Source organism: Arvicanthis niloticus, chromosome 1 (genome assembly GCF_011762505.2).
Source record: "Arvicanthis niloticus isolate mArvNil1 chromosome 1, mArvNil1.pat.X, whole genome shotgun sequence".
NCBI lineage: Eukaryota > Metazoa > Chordata > Mammalia > Rodentia > Muridae > Arvicanthis > Arvicanthis niloticus.
This window is the reverse complement of record NC_047658.1, coordinates 81,754,021-81,778,889: the sequence shown is the minus strand read 5'-3', so window position 1 is coordinate 81,778,889 and position 24,869 is coordinate 81,754,021. Positions and strand designations below refer to the sequence as shown.

Sequence of the window (24,869 nt, the reverse complement as noted above, 5' to 3'; positions counted from 1 at the left end):
AGCCCTGTCTCAAAACACCAAGAAAAAAAAAAGCAGTTCATAAGTTTATTATGTTTGTTAATTTAACTGAGCATGTGTAACATGTGAGAGTGTAGGCGCATGTGTACTACAAGTTTGGGAACTGGTTCTCTCCTTTTATGGTGATTTCTGGGGATCGAACTCAGGCAGTCAGATCTTTATGGCAAGCATTTTCAGTCACTGAACTATCTCACTGGTTTAGTTCCTACCTTTGTAGGTTTTTAATTGAATGCTGATCTGAGTAGCATGATAAAATCCCCTGTTGCCTGATTCTGCCCTATCCAGGAAGTGAATCGCCCTATCCAGGAAGTGAATCACCCTCTGTCCCTTGTATCCATACTGTATATCCTATTCGATGCCTATTCTATTAGTCATTATAAATTTAAGTTATAAGATCAACTGTCCTGGAATGGAACTGTTTGTGTTCCAGAAACTTTTATATATTTAGTAGCCCCAAACACAATATAGCGAAACTTCGAACTTTATCACAGTATAGTGTTTGGTCATTGATTATTAATGATCTCTTATCATACCTAACTTATAATTAAACTTAGCCAAAGTTTATATGTATCAGATCAGATTCTAGCTGCATTTTCCAGCATCCAGTGAGGTACTTGGATCCTGTTCCCCAGAATGATGACCCACTGTAGTATTTGAAAGGGGAAGAAGCTATGGCTGCCTGGGAAGCAGTCTATAGGATGGGCTTGCTGGCATGGCTTCCTTCAATATTGGATTTTAGCCACACACAGGGTGCACAAGATGCACATGGGAAGCTGCAGAGCCAGGCACACATGAGAGCATCCATGGCAATCATAATAGACCTTTCTTAGCACTCCTTTGACACAGGTTTCTCTTTCTTCTCTCTCTCTCTCTCTCTCTCTCTCTCTCTCTCTCTCTCTCTCTCTCTCTCTCTTCTTTTTGTATTGGTAGTAATATCTTCTATGGAGGCATTTTTAGGTGGGGGGTGGGGGTGGGGATGGAGTGGGGAGCTGGGACTTAAGAAATGGCTAGGAGTTAAGAGGTTTTTTGTTTGTTTGTTTGTTTGTTTTTTGTTTTTGTTTTTTTTTTTTTTTTGAGACAGGGTTTCTCTGTGTAGCCCTGGCTGTCCTGGAACTCACTCTGTAGACCAGGCTGGCCTCGAACTCAGAAATCTGCCTGCCTCTGCCTCCCAAGTGCCGGGATTAAAGGCGTGTGCCACCACTGCCCGGCAAGAGCGCTTCTTGTTTGTACAAAGGACCTAGGTTTGATTCCTGGCACCCACATACATGGCAACTTGCAATTGTTCATAGTTAGTTCCAGTCGTAGAGCAATCCAACACCTTCTCTTGGCTTCTGTGGGCACCAGGCGTATACATAGTGCACAGAAATACATGCAAGCAAGCCATTCATACATATAAACTAATCCGAAAAATTAAAAACAAGCAGCTGTGTGGGCTGAGATGTGTGTCAGTGTCAGAGTACTTGCAGAGTATAAGAGGCCCTGAGGTCTATCCCAAGCACAAACTCTCCCTCCCTCTCTGTCTCTGTCTCTCTCCCTCCCTCTCTCTCCTTCTATCTCCCTTGCACACACACACAGAATGCACAGGCCATAATTTTGTTTTTCTTGTGACTTTGTGGGTCAGAGGTTAAGGCTCAGCTGGGCTGGGCCATTCTCTCCTAAAGCCTCACAGCCAGAGGCTAGGAGAAGCTGTGTTCTTCTGAAGCCTGCACTGGGGTGGCTTCCTAGGTGTGTCACCGATGACTGCAGATAACGCTGGTGATGGTCAGTTGGAGCTCAGGACTAAGGGCACCCTGTATACTTTACTGCACGTAATTTTGTGTGTGTGTGTGTGTGTGTTTTAAAACTACTTTTGTCTATGTGTATACCATATGCGTGCAGATGCCTGTGAAGGCTGGAAGAGGGCGTAGGAAATAGGATCCCTCGGAACTGGAATCATAGGGAGTTGTGAGCTGGGTGCTGTGGGTGCTGTGGGTGCTGGGAGTCAAACTTGGGTCCTCTGCAAGAGCAGCAACTGTTCTTAACCTCAATCCCTGACCCCTACTTCTTTTTATTTTTTGAGACAGGGTCTCACTATGTAGACCTGGCTGTCCTAGAACTCAAGACAGAGCAGGCCGGCCTTAAATTCACAGAGACACACCCACCTACTTCTGCTTCCTGAATGCTGGATTAAAGGCATGAACCACCATACTTCACATTTTTTCTGTGTTTTTAAATTAAATTTACAAGATGGATACAAAGTAATAGGTAACTTTCACTATGGCATTTCCACACACATGCACTATGACATCATTCAAATTTGCCCCTCCCCTATACTACCTTCCCAGGACCCTCCTTCTCTCTGGCTAGTTCCCTTCTGGATTTAGGAGCACTCTTGGCTGGTATGTTTACATGGCCATCTTATGGTAATCAATTTTCACTTGAATCCCAAGAGAGAGTTAAAAACTGTGTGGTTTTTCATGCTGTGGCCTCGAAGGCCATTCATTCTGTATCCCCTTCGCTGGATTCTACTGGCTTCGAGCAGGGCACTAAGTGTATTTCAAGAACTGGAAGGCGTATTGTAAAACCACCATGCTTAGCCCACACTAGCAATGTTCCACACGCTGCGTTTCTCTGTGTATATATGTGTTTGGGTGGCATGTATGCACGGCAGAGAAGGCACATGTGTGGAGGGCATTGTTTTTCTCCCTCCCTGTGTGTCCCAGAGATCAGGTCGTTAGGCTTGTGTGTGTTGTTACTCTCTGAGCTGTCCACTGGCTCAGGGACCTTATTTGAAAGAAGAGGAAGCTGAGGCATAGAGCTTCATCATCCTGCCGTTAGCAAAGCAGGCAGGATTTGAACCAGTCTGTCCTCTGAGACCACAGCCTCAATCCTACACGGCCTCTACAGAGATATTCTTACCACATTCAACTAACACACAATGAGTTTCTATTTATATCTGCTAGCTTGTAAACTCCCCTCAGCACATTCAAAACCACACAACAGAATGTGTCCTTTTGTCGTCTCTGGCTTCTGCATACCCCCTCATATCTGGTTCTCTTTTCTCTCTTTCAGTCTTCCTTTCTTTTCAAACCAAGTCTCAACTGTGTAGCCCTGGCCTGGAACTCACTATGTAGATCAGGCTGACCTTGAACTCTTTCAGCTTATAGAGATCTGCCTGCTCCTGCTTCCAGAATATTGGGACTAAAGGCATGGTTTTCTTTCCCTGGAATGCTTTTCTTCCAATCACTCATCTGTTTGCAAGATTATTCCTCAGGTCTTTTGGAAAACCTTCTCTGACTGGCCAGCTCTGGGGTAAGTGCACCTTGGACCTCAGTGCTGAGCAGCTGTTGTCCTTATCATTATGTCTCACAAGGTGCCTATTGTCCTAGCTGCCTCCTCCTCTGGACTCTAAGGGCAAGGGCTTGATCATGTGCATAGAAGCTGTGCTAGCAAGGAACACTCTTCTGGTAGGAAACATGTCACCAACCTGCAAATTTCTCACAACCCTCATACGCAATTTCCACACATTTTTTTTTTCACACATAGATATAGGAACGGAGATGCTGAGCCCCAGATTTGTCCACATGCACTGTGCTCCCCCCCTCCCCCATGCAAGCTCAATCACTACCCATCCACTCTCTCACTGCCACTAGACTATCATACGTTCAGGTATCGTTACAGGTCTTATTTTCCTCAATTGCTGTCTTATACTGTGTGTGTTTGTAACAAAACGGTCACCATCTGCATTCCGAAAACAGGGTATAGAGTTGAGTGAATATGACAACAGTTCTATTTTTCATCCATTCCGTCACAGGCTGTTTCTTTCATGAACACGATCCCTGTCTTATGCAATTACTGTCACCACCGTCCATCTTCCCGGTTTCTTCCTTCTCCTCCCTGTGCTCAGAGGGCAGGTCTGCAGGGTCTGCTGCCTAGGGCGCTCCAGACTCCGCCTGGGCGGGCGCGGCCTAGCCCCGCCCCCTCATGCATATGTAGTACCCCAGCCCGGCTGCCCGGCCCCCAGACGGCCATTTGTAGCGGTGCTAGAGGCTGCGTTCGGCTGTGCTGCATAGCCGCGAAGAGGAGCGCGCTCCCTGGCCACTGCGTCCACTGCCCTGGAGCCTTCCCGGCTCTCCTGCGTCTCGGGCAACTCCCAGCCGGTCCGGGGGATAGCGCTCCGCGGCCCTCCAGGCCACTCGCGGGCCCCGCGCGCTCTACCGCCTGTAACCCAGCCGGTCGCACTCGTCCCCGAAGCCGGGCCTAGGGCGCGCGGCGGCCGGGCTGGGCTCGGGGTGTCCCGATGGCCGCGGCCGGCTGGCGCGACGGCTCCGGCCAGGAGAAGTACCGGCTCGTGGTGGTCGGCGGTGGCGGCGTGGGCAAGTCGGCGCTCACCATCCAGTTCATCCAGGTGCCTGGAGACGGCCTGCGGGGTGGCGGCGGCGGGGTGGCGCTACCTGTGGCCACGGCGACCCCGCCCGGGGCGCGCGGGTGCGGGGCTCTGGCGCGTGCGGTGCGTGCGGGTGCGGTTTGCTGGGGGCCAGGGCGCGCGGCTGCGAGAGCAAGAACAGTGAGGAGTCGGCGCTGTGCTCCTGCCCTGCGGCCACGGCGCCGCGCTGCTGCCCGCCAGGCGCCCGGCGCGGCGTCCGGGGACTCGGGCTTCTCAGGAATGTGGCCCGGAGGGCGGAGCTGGCCGGGTGGGAAGCGCAGTTCCACCTTATCGCTGCGGTTAGGGCGGGAGCCCGCGGGTTGCAGCCGCGCCGCGGTGCCGGGCTTCCTGCCCCGAGGGCCGGAGTGAGGACCCCGCGCTTGCTTCGGTGGCAGCGATGGCCCCGGCTACTTGGCGGCGGCTTCGCGCCGCCGGCTCCCAATAGTGTTTTTTCTTTGTGTGTGTTTGAGCTTCTCTTACAAGTAGTCTGTTAGGTGGTACGTCCGGGTGGGAGTGTTTGATCGTGCCCTAGGGAAATAATGGCTTCGAGGAAGTTAAAAATGTGCTTTGATAGGGGCGAGACCATTTCCTTGGAATTCCCGGTGCCTGCCTGCTTCGCGCTTAGGTGAAGTTTGGGATGAGCCCCGCTAGGAGGGGACGAGTATGAGTTTTGTGTTGTAGCCCCCCCCCCTTCCCCCCCGCGGTTGCTGGAGGAGGAAAGTCGGGTTGTGTCAAAGAAAAGGGAGGTGAAATTTGTCTTTAGATTTTATTTTTGGTTAAGACGTCCGAGTGATTTTTCTTCTTAAAAAAAGCAAATGCAGATCTCCTTGCTTTTGTCACCCTGAAAGGCGTGGCATATGTTGGGAGGGAGCGCAGGTACCCTGTTAAGTAACAAAGGTATCTTTACTGTATTGAAGAGGACGGGTGGCAAAATGTTTTTTTTGTTTTGTTTCACCCGTTTGTTGACTTGATAGAGTTAAGTAGCTTTTTTTGTTTCGCTATAACTGTGGTGTTTATAGTGTTATTAAGACGCACAGTTCCATAACCTAAGTGATAGTCAGTTTTCACATCGAGTGAATGAACAGTAATTGCTCCTGTAATATTTCATGGAATTAAAAAGTGCTGCTCAACCTTTGCATTTAGAGAGGATGTTTGTGTCGCGAGGGTTGACAGTATGCTCTATGGTGGTGGTGGTGGTGGGGTGTTGGTTTAGGTTTACCAGACTTCAGTCTGGCTTTTTGGCAGTTGTTATTTGCTTGGGGCCAAAAGAGACTTTTAAGTGGCCGACAGCAAAACAAGTCATATCTAACTCTCCCTGATGGCTGGTTTTGGAGGGAACCAAGAAGACAGAAGACAGTTCTGGGTTCCAGAACTGGCTGATAACATTACTTAGAAGATTTAAATCAGAAGCATTTAAGTTTTTGAGGGAAACATGATTGCTTTCATAAGTTAAGGCATTTGAGAAGTAGTTTCAAAAATCCTTACACTCCAGGCAGTTACTGCCTTCCTCCTAGAATTCATTTGTTGAATACTTTGTGAGTAGTCTGGTATCTAGAGCTCTAAAATGAGGTAAGTAAAGACATGCAAGGCAATGATGTGTGCTGATAAGGACCTTTGACTTCTACAGACTTGAATGTGTGCCTTTTCTTTATTGACTATGAAAACAACACCCAAATGGCCCTTCTGAGCCTCAGTTTTTTTGTTAGTTAAATAGCTCTCAGTATGTGTCCTTTACAACTTTTACATTATGAGAAAGATCTTAACGTTGTGTTGAGCATGCAGTGTGTACTGTTGATAATAGTCGCTTCAGTAAGTGTGTGAGATGAGACCTTTAGATGCAAAGGGAATTCTGATTTGAAGGAGTCCCTGTGGGAAGGCTTCAGAAATGCACTGTGGGGCTGGGGGATGTATCTCAGCACAGAGTGGTTTGCCTGGTGTGTGGAAAGCTCTGCCTTTGAGCCCCTAGTACCAAAAAAGGAGCACTGTGTGTTATCGGGGGCTGTGTGAGTGGAGATGTGATGAACATGGGGAGGCGAGGGCCAGGTTGGAAAGAGGAGCCAGATGTGTGGGTAGCTGGGAGTGGGAGAGGCATATGTGACTTGGGGCTTGTGAAACAGGAACATAGGCTCTGAGGTTGACTTGGTGAGGAGGAAGGAGGCACAGCACCTGTGTGTAGGGAGACCCAGCCATTCCCCTGAGCGTGATGTTGGGTAAGTTACTGAACCTGTTTGCACTCTGGCTTTCAGTCATCTGTAAGCTGGGGTAATAGTTACACAACTATGGAAGTCAAATGGGTTAACATCAAGGGTTTGGGACAAGTGTAGTCTACCATGGCTCCCTCCACTACTCTGTTACTCTTAGATTTTGTAACTAAAGCCACAGTCTATCGTCTGCATCTGCACACGCATATAAACACATCACACTGCTGGGGAAACACATACCACACTCACAGTCCCCCTCCCCATAAAAGGGCTGTGCATACTTAGAGGACATTTCAGTTTCTCCTTTCCCTCCAAACCCTGACTGTTCTCCACTGCTCACCAGGTGCTAGGGATCAAACCCAGGACTTTGGCAGTGCTGTAACCTTGGCATATCCCTTTAAAACTTAATTTTGTTTTATATTGAATCTTGCTAAGGTTCTTAGGATAGTCTTGAGTTCTCTGGCCCAGGCTAGCCTTGAACTACCTATGTTTCTGCTTCAGCATCTCACATAGCTGGGAGTACAGGTCTGTACTCAACCTGGCTGCTTATACTTTAAAAAAAAAATTATAAATTCTATTGGTGAATAGCATGCTTACGTGGTGAGTAGTCTCTGGTTAGGACATAATTTTGACATGGAGTGGGAGGCAGAGAGTTGGGAGTCTCAGCTTCTTCCAGTCCAGATAACCGGAGGTCTCTGCATCTCCCGTTCTTTCTTTAGGGCTTTGAGTTCTTTTCTGTGAAACACTGAGTTTCATTGAACGATCCTGGTTCTTCTGTGTTCTGACTGCCTGGTATCTTTGGTCTAGTTTCTTAGGTTTTCTAGGTCTCAATTTCCCCTCTGAAAAGAGAGAGTAGCAGAGTGCTTAGGGGTTTTGTTTTGTTTTTGTTTGTTTGTTTGAGTAAGTAAAATGCCAGCAAATCAAACCACCCGGCACAGCGGAGACTGAGTAAGTCAGTGATCACCTTATTTGTGACTATTTGGTATCTTGATTTTCTTCCAAAACAAAATGTGTAGTTTTTCCTCAATCCATAATGCAGCCGTTATTTTCAGCCTTCCCCTTTCCACCTCCACCAGGAGGCGCTTAGATGATGAGTGTTGATTTCATCAGAGTTGGGGATATGTTACTAATTTGGGGTTGATTTTTAAGAAATGATGGGACTGAGGCCTAGCTTAATGGAAGTTTTGTTACTGGTGCCTTTAGGGTCAAAGCCTGCGCTCTGACACCCCAAACCAGCTAGGCTCTGCCAGTTGTCTCTAACACACCAATTAAGGAGACGTGCAACGGTGAAAAGCAGAGAAAGTACATTTATTGAATATGGCATTAGGAAGAGGAACAAATAAAGGGGACTGGTGGTCCCTAAGTCCATCTTTGGGGTACTGCCATGACATTTGGGTTTAAATGGAAGGAAGGACGCATGCAATAGCTAAGCAGGCTGGGTCAGATGTGGTCCTGGCATCGTAACTTCAGTTCCAGCCTGTCCTTTAAGGTGATCTGGTAAGTTGTCAGAATTGTGTGAAGTCTTATCTTGGATTCATGCTCCTTTTCCGGCTGACACCAGGGCTTCAGACTTCGTCTTCAAGCATGAAATTCCTGGAGGAAGTTTTAATTCTTTGTGGTCCTTTGTTTCAATAGATGCCACGAAAGTTACTCTCTCTGCTCTCCAGTCCGAATAGTTTTAGTAGTTTATCAATTTCCAGGCCCTGGGTTCAGTTCCCAGTTACAGAAAACAAAGACATGAACAACAACAACAACAAAATTGTAATCATTAAGTTTGGGGGTTTCGCCGGGCGGTGGTGGTGCATGCCTTTAATCCCAGCACTTGGGAGGCAGAGGCAGGCGGATTTCTGAGTTCAAGGCCAGCCTGGTCTACAGAGTGAGTTCCAGGACAGCCAGGGCTATACAGAGAAACCCTGTCTCGAAAAACCAAAAAAAAAAAAAAAAAAAAAAAAGTTTGGGGGTTTAATGGTTCTTTGGCAGCTCTGAGAAGAGGCTGTACGTGTTCCCACAGATTTAAAGACATACATTTCCCTGTTGTTGTTCTTTTAGCATCCTAACTTTTTACTTAATCTGTCAGAGTTTTGGTCTCAGGTTGTAGCCTGGGCTAGCTTGGAACTGGAGTTCCTCTTCCTCGGCCTCCTGAGTATTTTGATTACAGGCTTGTGCTCAGCTTGTGTTTCTTATTCTTGAGCATTCACCTTAAGACCTTGTTAGCTTGGACAGCTGCCTCAGACATTGTTTCTTCCTAGATGTTGCCTGTTGAGGAAGGCATTTTCCATGTCCTTTCCTAGATCACATATCCTAGATGGATTTGGAGCCCTGCTTTTGTGTTGGTAGTTATTTGATCCATGTGCCAAGGTTGTGTCTTTAACATCAATGCTGTTCTATTGCTGCATTATGGAGACATGCTATAGTTAGAAGTTAGTTACCTAAGAGCAGGTGAGATGGCTCAGTGGGCAAGGGCCTGCCTACTTGAGTTTGGTCTCTGGAACCCACATAATGAAAAGAGAGAACCAACCCTTTGAACATTGTCCTTTCACTTGTGTGTGCTAATTTGATTTTTTTTTTTTTTTTTTTTTTAAAGACAAGGTCTCTGTGTAGCCCTGGCTATCCTGGAACTCACCATCTAGACCAGGCTGGCTTTGAAGTCACAGAGATCAGCCTGCTTCTGCTCCCCAAGTGCTGGGATCAAAGATATGTACCATTACACCCAGTTAACTTTAACTATTTTGAGATAGGCTCTTATAGTCCGGGCTGTTCTCAAACTTGTTTTGTGTCCGAGGGTGACTTTAAACTCCTGCTGCATTCTCCTCCAGTGTGCACCGGCATGACAGTGTGTTCTTCTTAGTGCATTGTATTAGGTGGTTAGAGGACAGTTGATGCCAATTTATTTGATTATTTATATGTTTACCTTTAGGCTCAATAAACCTAACTCTAGAAATGTAAAGATGTGCATGTATGAGGCTGTGATAGTACAGTCAGATGCACAAATTGGAAGCCACCTACACAGAAGAATTGTGGAATAACAAGGATGTGTTCCCCAGTGAAGCATAGCTACAAGAATGATCGAGAAAGATCCCAGTGAATGGTGAAGTGTTTCCTCAAGATAGATTAAGAGGCAGCGTGGTGGTAGAACACACTCTTATCCTACCAACTTGAGAGGCAGAGGCATAGGCAGTTAGATCTCTGTGAGTTTGAAGTTAGTCTGGTCTCAATAGTGAGTTCTAGGCCAGCTAGGCAGTTAGGGCTACTACATAAGTGGACCATGTCTCCCTGCTGCCCCACCCCCATACCCCAATACATGGGGCTGGGATGGCTCATGGCTGCTCTTTCATAAACCTAGATTTGAATCCTGGAGCCCACATGGTGGCTCATAACTGTCTGAAACTCCAGTTCCAGGAGATCTGACTGCCTTTTCTGACCTTTCCAAGCACCAGGTACATAGTGGCGCACAGAGATATGTACAGGAAGACACTGATACACATAAAGAAAAGTTCAAAAGTAATTCCTGGGGGCTGAGGGGACGGCTCAGAAGGTAAAGCACTTGCCATGCAAGTGTGTGGACTGGGGTTTAGATGCCCAGAACCCACAAACATGTTGGGTGGGTGTGGTGGTCCACCCATCCAGCACTCTGAGCAAGCTGCCTACCTAGAGTAGCTGAATTCCCGAGCTCTGGGTTGAAGGAAAAGACCCCGCCTCAAAGTAGAAGGTGGAGAGTGATTAAGGAAGTCATTCAACTTCAGCCTCTGGCTTCTACACAGTGGGTCATGCACACATCCACACTCCTGCACACCTCCGTGCATACATGTATATTAGTACACATAAAAACAATGTCCTGTTATAGTGTATGAAGGAAGGGAAAACGCAGAAAATAAATTTGTATTTGCTCATGAGGACAAAATCAAAACAGGACACGGGGATGCTTGAAAGCCTGATGAGGTTAGTTATCCATTGAGGGAGGAAGGATGAACTGGAAGTGGTGGGAACAGGGACAGGGTCTCTTCTCAGTACCATTTCTTGACTTTTGGAGTCGTGTTAATGTTTTACCCACTCAGTATATAAGTAGCAAACAGTAATACAATCGAGCAATAAAGGAAAAGGGACATCTTAAGGAGGCGTACAGCCAGGCACAGGTAGTGTGCACCTGTGATCCCAGCACTTGGGAGGTAGAGCTAGGAGGGACTGCTGTCTAACAACAGTGTGGTCTGTGTAAGATCTTGTCCCAAGAAGCAAAGAAGATGGGCTGCAGATAAATGAGTGAACTAACCTGTCAGCATAACAACAAACACATTGAGAAGACCAGGGGAAATGGTTCAGGTAACTTTTGAACCCAGTGTTTGGACTGTATCCTCAGGATAGAGGGACCTGAAGCAGACATTGAACTCCGGTTGATAGGCTCTGCACCTCCCCTCCCTCTCTCTCCTCTCCTTTAGTCTTTGCTCCCTCCCTCCTTCCTTCCTTTCTCATAGGCATTGGTTTACAGTTTGTGTCACTTTTGTATACTAATATTATTAGCAAATAAGAAAATGTAGTATGGAAAATAGGGGCCATTGTCTCACTGCTGGAGAGGAGGAGGCTGTAGAATCGGCAAGGGCAAAAATTAATATGAACTCTGATGTTTGATTGACATTGAGGATGCTGACCTCAGCTCACCATTTAAAAAGTTGATGATGGGCAAGGAAATGTGTGTGTGTGTGAATACCCTGCTGAGCCCCTTTCCAGCTCATTGAGAGTTGTAGAAATGGTGGACCACTAACATCCAGAGCACCAGACGGAACTTTAGCGAGACATCTGATTCCAGGGCTGGGGTCAGAAAATGCAAGGTGAGCTTGGAATGTCTTTCAGTCTAAGGAATTATTCAGAAAAAAAACCCAAATGATGGGAACTTGACAGAGAAAGACAAACCAGCCTGGAAGAATTCCTCTGCCGAGTTGGGCAGTTTTATCATTAAAATCAACAATTGCTTATTGCCTATAAAGAATCTATGTGGTATTCCTAGCACTGGGGATTGGGAGGCTGCATGAGGATCATGAGTTTGAGGCCAGATTGAACTACATAGCAAGACCTTGTCTCAACAAAGCACAAACTTGATCTGTGGGTAAACTTGATCATGATAAATAAATGAGCAGAATTTTGACTAATGAATGAACACACAGGAAATAGCAGAATCAGAGAAAGTAACCATTTGGCAATCATAATGATTAAGCAAGAATCATAAGTGAGTATTAAAACTATTAAGAGAGATGATGGGTGTGGTGGCATGCTGTTGATCCCAGTTCGCAGTAGGCTGCAGCTGGAGGGTCCTGAGAGCCTGGCTAGCATCCACTATGTAGGGAAAGTAGCTGGGTTTTCTTATCTTGTCAACTGTATTTCTCTAACAGAGGAGGTACATGGCTGATCTCACTTTGCCAGAACCCCAGTGAATCCCAGGGAGGTTTCCTGCCCCACAGATTACACTCCCAAGGTCAGCCCCAGGGCGTCCAAGGGAGGTGCCCTGCCTCAGAGTCACTCCCCCAGTCAGCCTCCTCAGTGTTGCTTGAGGTTAACAATAGTGAGCACTTTGTTTTAGATGCTTGTAGCTCAACCATGGATTGGATATCCTGAGAAGTGTGCCACTGGGTAGTTTTGTCTTGAGTGATTATCATGGAGTAAGCTGCCACTAAGATGGCTAACACGTCACTGGGCGCTGCCACCTCACTGGGACTAAAACTGTTGGTTATGCCAATGAAATTTAAAGAATAGCTGAGTGCTGAACAAAATTATGCCTAACATAACCAGACTGAGGCATAAAGGGAACCAACCTTTTCTGTTTAAAGACATCTTTCCTAAGTTCATAGCTGATGTCTTGGCATGTTGGCACACGGGCGGACATGATGCTGGAGAAGTAGCTGAGAGCTTCATATTGATCCAAAAGGAGAGGGTGAGGGAGATGGAGACGAAGGGAGAGACCAAGCCCACCCTTAGTGATAACACTTCCTCCAACAAGGCCACAACTAATCCTAATCAAACATGCCACTAGCTAGGGACTAGACATTCACATGTGTGAGCCTGTGTGGGCCGTTCTTATTCAAGCCACCACACATCCACTCAACACGTTTTCAGGAATACGTTTTCAGTATGGTGAGGGCCGGAGAGAGAGATGATTCAGTGGTCATGAGCACTTATTGCTGTTGCAGAGGACCCTGGTTCTATTCCCAGAATTCACACTAAGAGGCTCACAACCACCTATAACTGCAATTCAGGGGCAGTGTGGGGCCGTGGGGAGGTTTGCTGGGGATGGGGGGGGGTGGGGGAGGGGAGGGGAGAGGCCGCGTCCCATGCCCTCTTCTGGCCTCTGTGGGCATTGCATGTATGTTGTGCATACACTCATAAGCATCAATAAAAGTAAAGAGTGTATAGCATATGTTATTAATTACGCTTATCTTTTTTGTTAGTGTTTTACTTGTTTTACGTTTTCCTCCTACCCCCACTGTGGAGGTAGAAGCTCGGGACTTCAGGTGTGATAAACAGGGGGCTGCTTCTGTAGCCTTTCCCTTGCCCTCTCACCTACTCTTTGTCCTGATGTTTTGGGGGTGGGGGTTGGGGGATCGTGCATTGAATAACTTTCAGGCGCTTTTTAATGAGAATATATAGGCTTGTATTTACTTTTCCATGATGATGGTGAGGGCAGACATGGAAATGGTGGGAGTCTTGTTTTCTTTGCTTTTGTCTGGCTCCCTTTTGTTTCTTTGGTGCAGAGGTAACTTTTCCCCGTGTGCCTGGCCCACTTATCATTGCAGTGCAAACATTTCTCAGGATGCCACTACAAGTTTTTCTTTGTTCCTGGCTTGCTGGGGAGGGAAAGTGCTGAGATACTGGGGGCTGGGACGGTTTTCATCTCCGTTTGTATCTATCTTTTTCTGTTGTCTTCTCAAGTGCCGGGCTACTCCTGCACTGCTGTGTAATGTTTCTTCCCTACTGTTCTAAGTAACTCATTCTAGAAAGTTCTGCTAGATTTGCCTTTGTCATGGTTGGCATTTTCTGGATGTCTAGCGTTATTATCTGAAGCAGGGTTAGTAAGTATCTTTTGATAGCTCAGTCTGATTTAAACAGTGGCACTATTTTCTTAAGACCACAAAATTGATATTTTTCCAAATCTTGATACTATTTAATGAAACCATTTCTTCTAGGGTAATTATTATTTTTGCCTTTGTGGAGAAGAGTACTACATATTTCTTTATGAAGAAGCATTCTTGATGTTGGAATTCAAGAACTAGCCCATGCTGAGAGACACTGCTGTAGGGTTCTGAACCTTCCATTGCTTTGATATGAAAGGGCTGGTTGACCTTCAGGGTTTTTCCAAGACAGGGTTTCTCTGTGTAGCCCTAGCTGTCCTGGAACTCACTCTGTAGACCAGGCTGGTTTCGAACTCAGGAATCCACCTGCCTCTGCCTCCCAAGTGTTGAGACTAAAGGCATGACCCATCACCACCCAGCAATATTTTTATTTTTTGCTTTTTTATAATATCAGGAATATTTCAACATGAGGAATTCCGTGTAGTTGCTAAGCCTGGCCTTTTAGCAGAGCAGTATGATTTTGAGAGAGCTGTTATAGGGTTTTCAGGTCATAATTTTTTTTTTTCATTGCTGGAATTGAACCCAGGGACTTGCCTGTGCTGTGCAAATGTTCTATCATTGAGCTACAATACCAGTCCAGCCTTTAAGTTTTTAAATCCTTCACTGTTCATCTTTCAGTACTGCAGCATGTAGAAAGAGGTTGGGGAGGGGTGTGTGCGTGTGCGTGTGCGTGTGCGTGCGCGTGCACATGCTCTCTCTTGCCACAATATTGAACATTGTTATTTATCTTTTTCGTGATTTCATCTATAGACTTTTGTTGGTTTTCATTATTCCAAAATCAGGTAAATGTTTACCTGCTTCTCACTATAGTGTTTTTCCATTAACTATATTTTTTCTTAGACAGTGTTTAGTACTTATTGTTCGAACATTTGTAATTTCACTTTGGGTATCCTTTTTATTTTGGATTTCTTTTTATTGCTTATTTTTTATATTATGTGCGAATGTGTGTGTCTGTGTATGGGTCTGTGCACAAGTGGGCACAAGCACCCGTGGAGCCTGGCTGAGGGTATTGACTCTTCTAGAGATGGAGTTATAGATGGTTATGTGCTGCCAGATGTGGGTACTGGGAACTGAACTTGGGTCCTTTATAAGAACAACATGTGTTCTTAATTGCTGAGCTGTGTTTCTAGTCCCCATCATCTTAAGTTTTATGTAATTTATGTTTGGAGAAAGGTTGAGTGAGTCCTTTTGATTGTGGATCAAAGGTCAAAGAAAAGGACCTATAGATTTTTCTATGTCTTAGAACAGAAAGGACTTTTTTACATTTTGGTGGTGTTGTGGAGTAAACTAAGAGCTTTGTCCCTGTTAGAACTAAGCTATGTCCTCCCAGCTGGCACTAATGATGGATTCTTGTTCTTTGAGCCCATGTCTCCCAATTTCCACCTAGTCTGACCTCCAGGTTGTGATAATTCCTGACTGTGCTGCTGGTCTAGCAAGATTAAGAATTTCATTATTTTCGTCTGTATTTTGAGATGGAGTTGTACTCTGTAGCCTAGCCTGAAACCCTTATTTTATTTCTCTGGCACTGAGGATATCGGTGCAGCCTTTGTTGTTGTCCTAGGTGGCCTTTTAGAACCTTGTTTTCATCTGGACCGAGATGCTTGTGAATCATGTTTAGATGCTGGTTCAGCAGGGTAGGATTGGATGGCTGTGGACAAGTCTATCTATCCCCTGAGTACTTCAGCCCCATTCACCTTGACACTATTTAGACCCTGTGTGCTGGCACAGAAGCAAGTGTGTTAATGAATACTTTGTGTCTTTATCTTTAGGTTGCTTGGCATCATACTTGTATTTGCTTGTGCCTCTTATTCTTCATGGTTTGATTTTGAGAATCACAGGCCAGGGACACTTTTGTTATACACAGCTAAGCAGACTGCCAAATATTGGTTGATGTTTATTAATTGTTAGCATTTGGTCTTGAAGACAACTTAATTGGAAATCAAAGAGCTCTTAGGAGCAGGCATGATGACCCCCACTTGTACTCTACTAGGGAGATGAAGGCTGGAGGATCAGAGTTCAAGGTCCCCTTTGGCTGTATGGTGAGCTTGAATCCAGCCTGCACTGTATGAAACTCTGTTTCAAAACAAGGTCTTAGGAAGAAATGAATTGTGTCTATTTATGTCCCCATAGCAGCTGATACTGAAGAGGGCCAAGAGCCAGCTTTCCTTCTGGATTTCAGAGTTTCTCTGTAGTGAGAAGATCATATATGATACATGTGGATTTGAATCTTGAGGTTTTGTTTCAGCAGGGCTGGAGAAGATGGTATAGTGGGTAAAGTGTTTGTTATATATGCATGAAGTTCGGATCTCCAGAATGCACATAAAAACCAGACACAATTGTGTGCACTTTTGTATCATCTAGCTGGTGAGCAGAGACAGATAGATCCCAGGGGCTTGCCAGCTAGCTGTGTAGCCAAAAGGACATGCTTCAGGTTCAGAGAGATTTAAAAAAAAAAAAATGTGTTGACAAGATGTCTCTGGGGCAAATGTGCCTGCTGCCCAGCCTGATGAGACTTGAGTTCAGTTGGAGACCCATATGGTAGACAGAGAGGAGCACATGTCCTCTGACCTCCAGCCAGACTCTGTATGTGTACATGTACATGCACAAGTACATTGTGGTAGTGTATCCACACGTATTCTTCTTTAGCCCAAATGGTCTTTGGGCAAGATAATCTTATTTATTTTTAATTTCTTCGGAAATTCTAGTTTGAGCGTGTGAAAGCTTTGAGAGAAAGGAGTTGAAAAAGTTGCTACTTCTGTCTTATTTCCTGGTGGGTTTTTCTCCTAACGCCTTATTTTTGGTTACATCATGACATGTGGCTGAGATTAGAACAGTCAGCAGTTATCTGGAAAGAAAGGAGTGGTACGTAGGCAGTCACGTCCGACTTCGAGGAAGATTTGTGATAGGGCAGAATGTTGATGGTTCAGAAATGACCGAGAAAGATGTGACCGAGACATTTGTGATTTCAGGTCTTTTGCTTCTGAAATTAAGATGTGGCAGCTAGCTGAGGTAGGGGTTTGCCTTAAGCTTTGTGTGGTGCATTTTTGTACATGTACACACAGGCTTGTCTTCAACTCAAGTAGGTTTAACCTTAGAGAGGGTGCCTGTCATCATGGCACTTGCCTGTGTGATCCCAGCTGAGGCAGAAGGATCACCAGGAGTTTGAGGCTGGGCTGGGCTACAGATGAGACTCTGTAAGTGGGAGAGAAGTTTGTGGGGTTTTGGAATAAAGAAAATAGAAACAGAATTTAAAGCAGAGGTTGTTTTATTTTTATGATTTGTTTGTTTTTTGTTTTTGTTTGTTTATTTTGAGATAGGGTTTCTCTGTGTAGCCTTGGCTGCCCTGGAACTTGCTCTGTATATAAGGCTGGCCTTGAACTTAAAAGAGAACCTACTGCCTCTGCCTCCCAAGTGCTGCGATTAAAGTGTGCAATCATGACCTAGCTAAAGCAGAGGTTTAAGTCTGTAATTGCCTAATGAGTTTGCATGTTTAGATAAGTTTATAATAATGTATTTCAAGTATGTATTAATTATTTCAGGAAATTTGCTGCATGTTCATGCCAACAATTTGATTTAATAAACTACTTTTAAATTATCACGTCATTTAATATGAAAATATTTTTCTTGTAACTTTTGTGTTTTATGGACAAGCCCTTTCTCTTCACTCTGCCATTAAGAACAGGGCGGGAATGGTGGGGGTTGTGTTAAGAGTCCTTCAGAGTTCACCACATCTTGAGTCTTGGGGTTCCTTACCATTGTGAAGTCTGGGAGGTTCTGTGATCGTTAATTCATTAATCAGAACCTTTTATCTGTGTGTGAGATTGGCTCTCCCTATGTGTGTTGTCTTGGCTGCTTTTGGAGCACAGACCCCAGCTGTCCTGCCTCAGCCTGCTGAGCACCTGGGCCTGTAGGCCGATGACAGCACACACTGCTTGAGTAGGCATGAAGATAGGGCAGAAACCTTTGCCGACTGTGATTGGGCTGCAAACCTCCGTTTTCAGTTTTAACCCGTGGAGGTTCCCGTGCTCTTCTTACAGTATATGATGTACTGTATATGATGTCGGCTTCTCTGTGGCTGACAGGGTTTCAGGAAGCAGCATCAGTCAGATGAAGCTGTCTGACATGGGTTACTTGAGTTTGTGGTTTTGGATGAACAGTGTGTGGTGCACAGCTGCTGCTCCAGCGGCTTTGTCCCAGCTGTCCTCCTTGCCTGTCACAGAATACTCCACATTCCTTTCCTTAACCTCCTGTCAGACTCTAGGCTATTACTTAAGCAGATCCCCGTGATCCTTACTTCGGGTGACTTCTCCACCACTAATCACTGTTTGCTTAGACCAATCTCAGTATGCGTTGTGTAACAGATTTAAGTCCTGTGGTCTTTGTAATTTTGGGTTGTGAGTTAATGTTACGGTTGTGAAATATTGATATACAACAATTAAGTGATTGCCCTTGAGAAGGGTAAGAAACTTGATGCTATCCCAAGCAAGTAGCTGGTATCTGGGTAATGAACCTGTATCCTCTCCTTTCTTAACTTACCTGTGTTAGTAGGTTTCAATAGAAGTGTAAGAGGAAAAGCCGTATAATGCTCTGTTACATGGCTAATACGTTTCTTACTTTGTAGCTCTGGTGGGCCTGCAGTTTGCTATGTAGACTAGGCTGGCATGGAACCTCCTGCCTGCCTCTGCCTCCTGAGTGCTGGGATCGAAGATGCTGCATGTATGATTCTTTGTGTCAGACATTATACTAAAAGTTACAGGAGTTGCCTTACTTGATCTCTAATTACTTCAGTGTTTTTGTGTCACATGGGGGAAACCCAGACTCAGTTGTTTAGTACTTGCTCAAAAACTCACAGTGGCAACAGAGATTTGACTTGAATTCACATTTTCTGATGATAAAGCCAGTGTAGCATTGGCTAATCCTGACATTTCGGTGTCACTGTGCATGCATTTCTGTCTTTTTACAGAAGGGGCCGCTTGCTTAACTGCAGAGTGGGGCTTGAATGGGAGGCACAGTGCTGTATCCAGCATCCTTCCTCCTGTCCTTCCATCTGTGAGCCGCGTTGCTGGATCTACACATGGTTCTCAGGCCACTGCCCTTTCCCAGCTGGGCAGCCACAGTACAGTCATCAAAGCTAGCCCCTGCCTCGTACCTACGTGAATGACTGCTCTCTCGGGGTAGTTACTACCTGCTGTATGTGTCCCTTTTCCTTTCCCCCATCCTGTCTATTGTGTTTAGACTCTTATTTTTTATTTTTATTTTAATTTTCAAGACAGGATCTCTATGTACTTACCTGTCTGGAACCCACCTTTGTAGATCAGGCTGGTCTTGAACTCACCCAGATCACTTGTTTCTGCTTCCCAAGTGCTAGCTTTAAAGGTATGAGCTATCACGCCTGGTCTTAAATTCTCATTTTGAGAAAAAGTCCCGCCCAGCATAGTCATATACAAGACTCTTCTGAAGCTGGAGTCTTGCTGGAGTCTTGTTTTGTTGTTGTTGTTGTTTTATTTCTTTGTGTAGCCTTGGCTGTCCTGGAACTCTGTAGACCAGGCTAGCCTCAAACTCACAGACTCTGCCTCCTAAGTGCTGGGATTAGAGCTGTGTGCCACTATCACCTGACTCAAAGCCAGATTCTTTACCAAATGTCTTCATTTGTCCTGTTATTTCTTACTTCTTAGTTATCTTTCTGGTCCCTTCCAGCTGCTTCTGTAGTATCTTGGAGACTTTGTGTGTGTGTGTTTAGAATTTTTTTCTTCTGTTTTTGTTGTACTGAGAAACAACCCAGAACTTGGCCTGCTTTGCAGGCACTTGTGTGGTGCTGTGCCTCAACCTTTCTGCACATATGGGAGTTAAATTGCTGAAGGCCCTTCAGTGTGTGTCATCTAAGGAGTTGCTCACACACCACACTGTTGTCATAAGAACCAGGAAATCGTAGTCATACTTAATTTAATTTGCCTTCTTCTGACGTCCTTTGTAGGGAAAAGGCCCAGTATTTAGCCAGGACTGGATGTTGCTTTTACCTTGTCATGTATTTTTAGTCTTCCATTTGTTTGTAAGAGATTCCACATTTTGGGTTTGTGTGATATGTACTTACCAGAATTAAATGGTGTGTTTTGGGCAGCTATGTCACACAGTGCTGTTGTCTTTCTTTAGCACATGATTATGAAGGGGCATGTGTTGTCTGTCCCACTATTGATGGCAGGAGACCTCAGTGCTTAATTAGCTCAGCACTGAGAGTACTGTTGTTGCCTTTGTAATAAGTAGACAACTGTGTGGCTAGGGCCACGAGACCAGTTAAATGACTAATGTTATTTTAGCTGTTGGGTTGTGTCTCTTTCCCTTTCTGTCCCTTCCCCCCATCTCCCCCAGTAAGACTGCTGCCTCTACTTTGCATTTTGTGTCATGATATCTTTCATGTCTTCAAAAATGTCAGGCCCAAAATAATTATATTAAAAAAAATATTTCTTTTGTTTTTAAATACGTTGTCTGTGGAGGTCAGCCGTGTCAGAACCCGCTGGTGCTGGAGTTAGGACAGTTGTGAGCTGCTTCATGGGAACCTAACCCAGATCCTCTGCAAGAACAGTGTGTCATCTGAGGACCAGAGAGGAGCGCGGATGGGTGCTAGGGGAGAGGGAAGAGTAGCTGAGGCCTCTCTACGTGTTCTAGCAGCTCTGGTAATGATGGCTACCAATAAAGGTAGCGTAGGGCCAGCTCTGAGATGTAGCTTTAGAAGACTGGGAATGCCAGTGCTGTGTAAACTCTTGAGAACTCCACACCAGGTTCTGGACATTTGTTACCTCCTGGCTGCGTGGAGGAGATGATTGCAGAAGGGACACCAGGGTCTTCAGTTGCTAGTGTTTATGGGTAAGTGTGCGTGCTCGGCTTGCTTTTTGTTTACAGTAGTCTCTGAGTTAGTGTTATACTGTAGTTAGTTATAGCTAGGTAAAAACAGGGAATGTGTGTGCTCTGACTCAGGTATGGAGTCAGACGGAAATTTAGCTCTTGATTTGATGTTAATGGTATCATTGTTGACAAGACAGAAATGTGTTCTTTTGGGGGTTTTCTTAAGGATGGGGAATAATCTTCCCTCCATGTCTACTCAAACAATAAATAAAACTTGGTTAAGATTCTTTTTACGGTAAAAAGTTCCCATTTGTGGGTAAAGTGTGTGTCTGCAATCGTGTGCGCACACACTTGTGCAGAAAGATGTGTGTTGTGATTTGCTTTTAAAATGGTTTTACATGGTTTCTAAACATTTCTCTAAATCTCTGTGTCTGATTTAATCGTGGTAGTTACTGGAACGATGATTAATTTGCCCCAAGTTTTCTGTATGAAGGAATGATGCCTTTAGCTTTTCTTTCTTTCTTTCTTTCTTTCTTTCTTTCTTTCTTTCTTTCTTTCTCTTTCTTTCTTTCTTTCTTTTTTTTGTTGTTTTTTTTTCAAAAAAACAAAAACAAAAACAAAAAAACAAAACAAACAAACAAACAAAAAACCTCACTCTGTAGACCAGGCTGGCCTCGAACTCGGAGATCCACCTGCCTCTGCCTCCCAAGTGCTGGGATTAAAGCCTTTAGTTTTTCATAGCATTATTTTATGTATGCGAATGCACTCTCACAGAATATGGCTTTAGGCAGGTGTGAATAAAGATAAAAAGGAAGTAAAGACTATCCAGGTACTAAGCCTATATTCTGAGCACAGCCTTTTACTACCTTGGCCATGCAGTTCACTCATTTATGAAATGGATAACTGGGCTAGGTGTGGTGGCACACTCTGGAGACCAAGGCATGCTGGAGATCAGCCATGGCTGAACAGTGAGACTGTGTCTCAAAAAGGCTGGGGTTGTGGTGGTGGTGGGGACCTGGGGATGTAGCTTAGTTGGTAGAGTACTGACCTAGCACACATGTTCTTGGGCTGATGGCTAGCACCACATAAACCGGCACCCTGCACTCTGACCTCTACCATGTAACAGATTGGCAGCTAGCCTGGGATACAAGATCCCTCTCAAAAAAGAGGGCGGTGGTGGATGGAGTGGAGAGTGGAAAGCCGAGGGAGGATAACTTGAATGGGCAACATTTTCATCGGGAGTTAAACCGTTCTCTGAGAGTATAGGATTATTTATTTAGCAAATGTGCTGCCGCCGCTGGGCAGCCTTGTGAATTGCTGAGATCTTTTTCCAATTGTATGAAAACGCCCAGAGCAGAAGTGTTTGGATCTCACTGCTTCCCTCAGGTGTGTGCAGCAGGCACAGGTGAGAATTCCCAATTCAGAAGTTCAGAATGCATGTAAATCCAGACCTTTCCAAGTATTCCATGACAAAAAGTTTGGATTTTAGCGAATTTTGGACTTTAGGTTTCTATACATTAAGAACATTCTAGTTATTTATATGTATTGCTGGGGACTGAATTCCAGGTCATCACACGTGCTGGGTCCTGGTTAGGTGAACATTACTGATTTCCATATTCAAGGGGCTGGGATTGATTGTAGCCTGTACTACATATGTGAAGCCCCTGGGTTGTTTGATTGACAGGCAGCAGGCAGAAAATTTTCATAAGAATAATGCTGGTAAGAGCTGGGTTTGATTGCTCACTCCTGCATCTCAGTACTTGGGAGACTGAGAAGGAAAGATTAGGAGTTCAGGCCTTTACACATGTATTCCCCCAGTTACACAGTGAATTTGAGGGCAGCCTGGGCAAAACAGCAAGACCCTGTCTCAGAAAACACATGCACTTGTGTATCCTATCTGTGCAAGCATGCTTGAGCATGCACACAACTCCCTCCCCCACCACATCAAACAGAAAGAAACTAATCAGAACTGAGGGTGTAGTACTGAGTGGCAGAATGTGTGCTTAGTTCTCAGCACCTAAATGAACAAATCACTACAGTAGCATGCCTTTAAAAGGGAGTGGTTGGGACTGGGTGAGAGGTAGGAGGAGTGAGGTAGGGTAAAGGCCAGGGAAAGAAGGCTAAATGTTCTTCTGAGTTGAAGGTTTACATTGTAATTGTCTACTGAGCAGCTAAATCTCCGGTAAGTGTGATCTCAGGTCTGGGGCCTCACATTGATGCTTCAGTGTCGTTTTGAAGAAGGCTCTTGTACGCAGCCCAGGTTGAGCTCCCCCTGCCTCCTCCACCCACACTCGGGGATCCAGGCATGAACTGCCTGCCTGCTCTGTGTGAATTTTTGAGATCTCAAAACAGAGTTTCACTTCTGGTGTGGTTGGATTTCATAGATACTCATTCTTTCACTGGTGTGATCCCAAAAGCAGAGCCATTCATTTTGTCCTGTTGCAAATGGAGCCATCAAACTGTTGCGATGGAGTTGGTGACATTGCTCAGTGGTAAAGTGCTTGTTTGTTGAAGACCGGAGTTTGATCACTGGATCTCACATAAAGGAGACAGAATGTACTCTATAAAGTTGTCTTCTGACAGCCACATGTTCGACGACGTGTATCTACACATGCACACACAATGACCGTGACGATGATGCCGCATGTTAGACACACACACACACACACACCCACACACCCACACACACACACACACAGACATGGTGGTGGGATGATGATGATGATAAATACAGACATTTAAAAATCTTGAATTGGAACAAATTTGGAAAATGGGCTATTGGCAGTGGCCGGCACACCCACCCTCCACTCTTTGTGTCTATCTAAAGGATTCTTTTGTCAATCTGTTAAAGCCGAGGTAATACTCCTTTACAGTCACCAATTATGCTGAAGGTATATTTAGGGTCTTGGTCATGCTTGACAGACATTCTACCACTGAACTATACTCTCACCCCAGAATACTATTTTAATTATATATTATATGTATCTAATTATAAAGGGAAGCACATTCATCTAAATTCAGATTTCAACATGCTAAAAACATTTTTTCTTTTTGAGACAAAGTTTTATTGTGTAGACCAGGGTGGGTCTTAAACATGGAATTCTCTTGCCTCAGAGAGCTGAGATTGCAAGTGTCTCCTATTTCACCCCAGTTCTGATTTCTGTTGGTGGTGGTCAAAGGTGTTTCTGTCATAGTTGTTGAGAGAAATTTTGAACACAATTACAGATTTAAATCCTGGTTTTAATAACAAGATTGGTAGCCACTTGACTTTGAGTCTTTATTGGAGTCTGTCATTACAGCTCTGAGCCCTAGTTCCAGAGCTGAACAGGTTTAAAGGATAAATTGCCTTTGTTTTTTTTTTTTTTTTTAAATAATATTTATTGTATACTGTGGCAGCACTTCTGCAGAGAGGCAGACTTTGAAGTCTACTATAGGTTCCCGCAGAGACTCCAAAGCAGAAACAGCCAGTGTTGATTGGTTTTTCAGTTGACTGCTAATGAGAGTTAAGCTGGATGGACCATCTTCTTCATTCGGGTCTCAGCCAGCTATGGGCTTATTTTTCTCTTCCTCTTGACTTCTTGGGAGGTCAGACAAACAATTTCCTCTTGGTAGTGTAATTTTCAGGGTGAGTGACAACATTTTGGTTTTGTTGTAAGGCTTAGTGTAGAAACTTGGTCTAAACTAGTGGCTGCCTGTGAGCTCCAGTAAACAGAGACACTGTTGAAAATTCTCCCAAGTTTCAAATCCCAAGAACTCAAAAATCCTGGTTTTAATGAGCTGGATAGGCATTTGACCTTGGCTTTGAGTCTTATTTCAGGGTTTCCTGGAATGTATATCATTACAGCTCCCAGCCTTAGCTTCCAGAGCTGTGTACTACATGGCCATGGTGCTTGAGGGTGTGGGCTTGTGGTGGGCACCCACTTAGCTTCTTCTTTTCCACATTTTATATACACAGCACTGCAGTCTGCTCGTGTTCCCTCCCATTTTATCAGTTTGAAAGAAAGTTAAGAACTTACCTTCTCATTTCTTTAAAAAAATTTTTTTTTTAAAAATTTGTTGTTATTATGTATATTTTCTCTACATGTGTATGTCTGTGCACTATATGCACGTAATATTCTTAGAGGCCAGAAGACAGCCTCGGATCCCCTGGGAGTGGAGTTGCAGATGGTTGTAGGTGCCATGTTGGTGCTGGGAACCAAACTCAGGTCCTCTGTATGAGCAGAAAACATGCTAGCCACCAAGCCACCTATCTCTACAGCCCTGGGACTGACTTATTAACTGACTGAGAAA

General features: G+C 44.9%; 1 protein-coding gene across 1 annotated transcript in view; it reads left to right on the top strand.

Moving 5' to 3' along the window:
• Positions 1–4,019: 4,019 nt before the first annotated feature.
• Positions 4,020–24,869, top strand: part of Rras2 (RAS related 2) — a 68,130-nt gene continuing 47,280 nt past the window's right edge. Inside the window, exon 1 of the mRNA XM_034524604.2 lies at positions 4,020–4,405. Within this exon, the coding sequence (XP_034380495.1) occupies positions 4,298–4,405 (108 nt within the window). The 5' untranslated portion in view covers positions 4,020–4,297. The remainder of the gene's footprint in view (positions 4,406–24,869) is intronic.